This window comes from Anneissia japonica, unplaced genomic scaffold, assembly GCF_011630105.1.
Source record: "Anneissia japonica isolate Jap-2015-1 unplaced genomic scaffold, ASM1163010v1 scaffold287580_len341680_cov180, whole genome shotgun sequence".
NCBI classification, from domain to species: domain Eukaryota; kingdom Metazoa; phylum Echinodermata; class Crinoidea; order Comatulida; family Comatulidae; genus Anneissia; species Anneissia japonica.
The window spans coordinates 26,050-33,407 of record NW_022717063.1 but is presented as its reverse complement, the minus strand read 5'-3'; the positions used below and the strand labels follow the sequence as shown (position 1 = coordinate 33,407).

General features: G+C 34.0%; 1 protein-coding gene across 5 annotated transcripts in view; it reads left to right on the top strand.

Annotated features, from left to right (window-relative positions):
* The first annotated feature begins 380 nt into the window (after nucleotides 1–380).
* The window catches only part of LOC117110100 (transmembrane protease serine 12-like), a 13,484-nt gene continuing 6,506 nt past the window's right edge, over nucleotides 381–7,358 (top strand). Inside the window, exons 1-4 of one of the 5 annotated variants that reach the window (XM_033252696.1) lie at nucleotides 381–1,008; nucleotides 3,252–3,319; nucleotides 5,452–5,624; nucleotides 6,312–6,376. In XM_033252696.1, coding sequence (XP_033108587.1) covers nucleotides 991–1,008; nucleotides 3,252–3,319; nucleotides 5,452–5,624; nucleotides 6,312–6,376 — 324 coding nt within the window. In that variant the 5' untranslated portion in view covers nucleotides 381–990. Of the gene's footprint in view, nucleotides 1,009–1,667; nucleotides 1,716–1,747; nucleotides 1,783–2,017; nucleotides 2,086–3,251; nucleotides 3,320–5,451; nucleotides 5,625–6,311; nucleotides 6,378–7,358 lie in introns of those variants that run through there. The other 4 variants (XM_033252695.1, XM_033252698.1, XM_033252694.1 and 1 more) reach the window with 4 other exon arrangements.

Here is a 7,358-nt window from a genome sequence, read left to right as displayed (position 1 = left end):
TGCCCTCTCTCTCTCTCTCTCTCTATATATATATATATATATATATATATATATATCAGTTGCCTGACGATCGCAATAGCGTGAAACTCCGAGTAGCAACATTCTGTTCCAGCGACCTCCAGTTCTATATATATATATATATATACTATACTATACTATACTAGTCTAAAAATACTTGCTAAAAATAATTCATACTAGGGTGTATCATATTGAATTATAATAAATCACAACAAATATAGAAGAGCATTTCAAATAGCTGTTTCTCCGTAACATATCATTTGATTCGATTATTGGCCTACTTATTACGTACTGCCTTAACCATGTAAAACTTGGCCAAAGGCTAAGATGACAGAGGACGAGTCGTTAGTTACCGACCACGTGCAGAACAATATTTTTGTCAACAGTATGATTAATACAATTTATTATTTAATTATTAATTATTACACACTCCGAAAAAAAATTAGATATCGCAACATGTGGCATTATATAATTGGAAAACCTCAAACATTAAATATCGGGGTAATTTTTCTCATTCAACTATTTAACTAACTTTATAATTACGGACTTAAACACAATTAAGGTGCATTCTCATCGCATCCAATCCGAAAGTCGGACCGTGTTTCTAATGCGCTGAACAAGCGTCCTTATTCATACACGCTGATCTGATTTTCTAATCGGTTCTGTAGGCTTTCCGACCCGAAAATTCGGATTTGGTGGGAAAGCACCTTAACGAATTTAAATATGGAACTGAATTTTTCAATATTCAACTCATGACAGACAGTGCATCGTTAACGCTCTATAATAATAAACAATGATAGACAACATATTGATTTTTAGTTTGTGTTCGTGAGGTCCATTTGAGTACTTGAACAATAATAAAAAAAATTTTTTGTAGCTTTGCAAAAGTTCACAGGGACTTTTACACTTCCTGGGGCAGAGTTCAATACTGCCCTCAGCCATGAATCGTCTGACGAATACCAACAGCTTTATATGGAGATTACAGAGTCGGTAAGAGCTATACGTACAATTTTCTACTCACTTTTAAAACACTGCGACTCTAACAACCCACTTACCTACTCGACCTCCTTCCTAAAATGTCTCCTTATCCTCCTTCCGTTTTTTTACCTTATATTAATATGTTCATTGTTCCAAGAGTTAACACCAAATTCTACTGCCACATATCTTTTTATTTTCAGCTGTCACATTTTGGAACTCCCTTCCTAATTGTCGAGTCACCTTCAGTTGCTATTTTTAAGAAGACCAAACTTAAAACTCACATCTAAACATGCACAGTGCGTTTGATTTTTACTTCGGTTTAGTGCTATTGGCCCTTTATATAAATTATTATTAGGCCTATTATTATTATTATTATTATTATTATTATTATTATTATTACCGCTTTTAAATAAAATAAGTTGAATATGTTTGAGGTACTCTACCAATCTTTACATATACATTTAATTGGTTCATAACAAACATAGATCCATATACAATAAACATAAGTAGCACAAGACTATGCAAGCAACAAAAGAACATTCAGACTTGAAATCATATTTGTATGTTTTGGAGTAAACGAATTTACCTGCTAAGCTGCCACCTCATAAATCTACCATATACGATATACAAGAAACACATAATTGTTAGTTTGTATCCGTTTATGCATTGTGTTCTCATGTAACAGGTCACGGTCTGATACCTCATTGGATTGCTTGTCTGTAAATAGATTTTGAGACTATAATTCTTGGTTTTACGATGCGATGTTTCCATTCATCACAAAATAATGTTTGTTTTATACCAAATAGAGTTAATCTTTGAAAGGCACTGCCACCTTTGAAATTTCTACCATTATGGCTTCACTAACTATTTTTTTCTTACCTAATTATTTACATCCTGGTAATTCTCACCTGTTTTAAACTTGTACAACTTGTACCTTATAATTTAAGTATTCCAGCCTTGTTTTGGCTGATTTCTATATAACGCTACTTTTTTCTTATTTCATAATATTATATACGGGCAGTTTGATAAGCTGTACTCCAGAAGCTCAGAATCTGAAAACTACGTAAGAACCGATGTCATTGGATTCAGGTCTGTTTTTTTGTTTGTTGCATGCCTTGTTAGTTCCTATGCATGTAAAATGCATGTGTAATCACTCTTCATTTTTCCTTTGTTTTTTATTGTGTGTAGTATGTGTGTGCGTGTGTGTGTGTGTGTGTAGACATTTATACAAATGCGCATGCGTCAAAGAAAGGTTTTCCGACATTTTGTTTTACCTCGCGATGCGAAGTTCGATGTGAATTTTCTGCAGAGTTCAGTCAGGGCTCACGCTAACCGATCGGCAAGTCGGCATGGATGAAACTATTTTGGTTTTACGACAAAAAAAAAAAAAAAAAAAACAACTGCTGTGACATAGGTATTTTGAAAAAATATAACGGCTACCTTGATTTATGTTATATGCACCTATTTGTTTCTAGCCGTACCTATTGTGTAATAGAGTGTATCTGGTGGTATTTGAATCTGTTCAACCAGGAAGCCTCCGTGGTCTAGTGGTTATGACACTCGCCTTGACAGCGAGAGGTCGCAGGTTCGAGTCCCGGCAGAGGCATTTTATTACACAATTTCTTTATTCATTTATTTACAGGACTACATTCGTTGAGAGCTATGCTACACGATGTACCGTATTTATTCAGTCCTTTATTCGAACACTGTATTTACCTTTGTTTGATGATTTATATATGATTTAACAGTGTTAACGGCTACCTTGATTTATGTTATATGCACCTATATATATATATATATATTTATGTATATATATATATCATTTATATATATTATATATATATTATTTATATATATTACTTATATATATATATATTATTTATATTTATTTATTTATATATATTATGTATATATATATACGTATATATACACAATATATATGCACGTATATATATGTATATACACGTGTATGTTGACTGCTGCCAAGAACGCTTTACTAGCTAAATGCTAAATAAATAATAATATTTATAAATTTATATTTTAGGCCAAATGCAATGTGTAAACAAATGTAAAATTGTTAAATAAAAGTAAACAAATTGATGAAAATTGTTTGTTTTCTTCATTTTGTGTAATACTTTCATGTTGCACAGCGCGTTGTAAGGCGTCACAGCGCGTTGCTACAGGAGGCGATCGCTTCATGAAAAAAATCTCCCTATTTTTTGGTTTTCAAACTTGGGATCTCTGTATACGGGCAGTTTGATAAGCTGTACTCCAGAAGCTCAGAATCTGAAAACTACGTAAGAACCGATGTCATTGGATTCAGGTCTGTTTTTTTGTTTGTTGCATGCCTTTTTAGTTCCTATGCATGTAAAATGCATGTGTAATCACTCTTCATTTTCCTTTGTTTTTTATTGTGTGTAGTGTGTGTGTGCGTGTGTGTGTGTGTAGACATTTATACAAATGTGCATGCGTCAAAGAAAGGTTTTCCGACATTTTGTTTTACCTCGCGATGCGAAGTTCGATGTGGATTTTCTGCAGAGTTCAGTCAGGGCTCACGCTAACCGATCGGCAAGTCGGCATGGATGAAACTATTTTGGTTTTACGACAAAAAAAAAACAAAAAAACAACTGCTGCCGGGTACATAACGACTATCTAACTTTCTACAAAAACCTAAGGGCTAAGCTAGGCCTAGTTCAGTTCAGTACAGACATAGGTATTTTGAAGAAGGCCTAAAATAAAGCAAAAATGTTTTGATACTTGCTGAAATACATAGTTTTTTTCATTTAGATCTCCATTCTTCACTAACTCCATGCTACGTTTTTTTTCTGTTGTATGAGTACAGTGGTCATATGAAGGTACTATATCCCCGACAGTTGGCTATGCAGCAATGTACACTTTGAATGCAAATTGAAGACAAGTGAAGATATAAAGGCAGCCGACTGTCGGGTACATAACGACTATCTAACTTTCTACAAAAACATAAGGGCTAAGCTAGGCCTAGTTCAGTTCAGTACAGTAGTTACTGCAATGCGAGTGTGGTAGATCGTTCAGTCAGTGATATCGTGTTATCGTCTAATACATTTTAATAATGTGTGTAAAATTTAGGAATGCACCGCGTGGGTCGATTTCTTTGTTATGCGGTAGTAGTATACGTAGCAGAGTGACGGCAGCAATCTAAGCCTAGCCTAGGGCCTAGATAGTATACGTTCTTGATCATCGTGATGAAAACTTCGGGTGACAGACGATTGGGCCCAACTGATGTGGATGATTGAACCCAAGATAGCTTCAAATAAGTTTTAGTCCTAGTAGGCCACTGCCACCACCCCCACTCCTGATATCGTTCCAAACTACTAAAATGAAATTACTGTATACCTAGCTAGGCCTAGGCTCTTCTAGATGTGTATAAGAGACAGTCACTATTACAAAGACATATTGTATGGAGAGCATAAGGAGGAGGTTGTGATTCGGACTTTTCAACTTGAGATTGGAGGTTCGAATCCTTGATGTGCATTTCACTTGTCACTGGGTTACTTTACATTAGGCCTATATTACCATATAGATGGTGAAATTGTTTACAGTAGTGAGGGGAATGTTTTGACCTAATTTAAACACAGGAATAAAGGCAATCATTTCATGCCCACACTCAATCACATTTTATGTAATGGTTCTTTTTTGATAGGAAAATTAATAAACGAAATATACAACACGAATTATTGATTATATTATTGCTTATTTTATTTAACTTCGTTATTCCAACGTAAATTTGTTTAACTGTAGGCCTACAGTTTATATCATCGCTTCACCAGATTTTATACCCAATTATACTGCTAAAACTAATCCAGTTTCACTAATACTATAATAGACTCGTTAAGAGAACCCATTCGTTCTAAACCAAAAAACTATCTGCGACCACAAAAATACCCCTCTTATTTTTCAAGAGAAAAAAGAAAAGAAAAATGCCTTGTTTCATACCAGATAGACAATGCCACCTTTCAAATTTCTCTCATTATGGTCCCTTCAGAGTCCATTCACTCTAAATATCATTTCTTCCATTCATTTTTATCTTTCAAATTTCACATTTTATTTGTGTAAATAATGGATTTAGTGTTAACCTAGTTCTCAGGACCAAATGTAAATTGTTAATACTGTTAATAAATTAGGTGGTATAATAGTAAAAATGAGATATTGGTTTTACTAATAATATATTTAATCATTATGCAAACCATCTCCACCACATGGCTGAAAAAATAGACTAACATAATTAGTCCCGGGTTAGAAAAATGATTCCTGATAAAACTTAAGCTGGACAGTTCCATTTTCCCCAATATTTGGCACGGCATGGATAGTGTGCTAACCAAAAATGTATATTCTATCATAATATAAAAATACATAACTGATGGGATGTACTGTATGTTTATATTTTATTAACCATGTGCATCCATTTATTGCCAGCAGTGAAGGAAGTGTAATTGTTGATTACCTGTTGTATTTTCGCGCACCTTCGTCTGCCGCATCAACTACATCTGGTAGCGTAAAGACGATTTTACAAAATGCTGTCAATGAAGCGCAGGAAGGAGAAGGTTCATTATTTGCTGATGTAGATGCCGGTAGCATAGTAATCGAAGAAGGTAAATAAATACAGTACTATCTTTACTTGATGGCAGCTGAATGCTTTAAAAAGTATCTAAAGCATTGTTAACTAATTCCTTTATGGTTTTAACTCCCAGATAATTATATCAGTGTCAACGACCAAAATAGTATATTGTCGATTAACAATGAAAATAGAACAATAAAAATACTCATACATCATGTTGAGTCTGCTGTTCTGAACGATTTGATAGTAGGAGGGAGTGAATAGTAATTTTTTAGAAAAATTAGACTTTCGTAAATTTGGATATATCCGCCAAAGCCTAAAAAATATATATATTTGTTTAAACAGATACGTTGAAGATTGATATTCATTTTTGTGTGATGTTTATGTCCACAACTGGAATCACATAGCCTATGTTAAAAGTGGAGAAATTGTAGAAGGAAACAATACATGTTGGTTCCTGTTGATACAAATCAATGAAATTTGTGTATAAATATGTACTATAGCTAGTTCTAGATGAAATGTGTGAGGAATACAAGTTGTTGAGATTGTGAGTTTCGCATTACCTATTCTAGAACACTTACTAACAAGCAGAGCTACACAAATTAACTAGGATAATTATAAAATAAACTTTTACATACACTGTCACGACTGATAGGCAACAATGGCAACGTGATTATTGGCAAATATTAAATTAAGAGAATTAATGAATTTTATTTTACAGTGTTAGACAGACATGAAAGTACGACTGTGTCTTTGAATACTGTTATGCCATTGACACAAGATGAAGGTACTGTATGATATTCTTATAAGTAAGATTTTGTTTAATATGACTTTTAAACATCGCGATAAGTTTCGATAAAAAAAAAAATGGCCTAACTACAGACATACCCAAATGCACAAAAATACTACGGAAATGTGTTAATGCTCAATTAATGAGAAAAATTGAAAAGTTTAACTTTTTTGGAACGGGTGATTCAATTATAGTGATGTCACACCGCATGAAATAAATACATGCCTAGGCGTAAATGTCCAGACACTTATCTTTTTAGTACCGTTAATGTCATCAGTGTTTAAAATGGTTAGACACCGCAAAACATCCGACTGAGACACGATCAGCGCTTGCGGAAGTATACGTAAACACATGCTCCTAGCGAGACAGCAGGTCTGGTTAAAACGACGGTAAAGCCTGTTTTCCACTAGGCGAATCTGTACGCGCGATACGAAAGCGTCGGTTCATGCGCATACGCATACGGAGTTTTTGCGAAACGAAAAAATGCGCAACCAATCAGAGCTCAGGAAGGGAGCCGACGCTTTGATTCGCGCGAATAAAGTCGCCTAGTGGAAAACCAGCTTAACAATCATTATTTTTCCCTCTGAAATATATGGAATGATCTTCACTTCGTAAGATCGAGACTTCGATGACCTACGTTATTTCATTTTTTTCAGGCCGGTAGGTATAGAATCCAAGACGTTGATTAAAGACCTTGGTTTTACATTATACCCGTGGACTTTAAAATAAGCGTAAATTTAAATATAGGTGATTTATGACTATGTCTAAAAAATTCAGATATTGTAGGCCTAATAAAAATGTATTCACTCCCATGCCAATGATTGTGATGAAACTTGTGTTATATCAAAGTATATACCAAATTCACGGTATGCTCTAAAAGATAGTTTAAAATGTTCAATGACAAATATATAAATTATTATATATTTTCAATATATAACGAGTATGTAACCGGTAGGTTGCAGTCAATAAGCATTAATT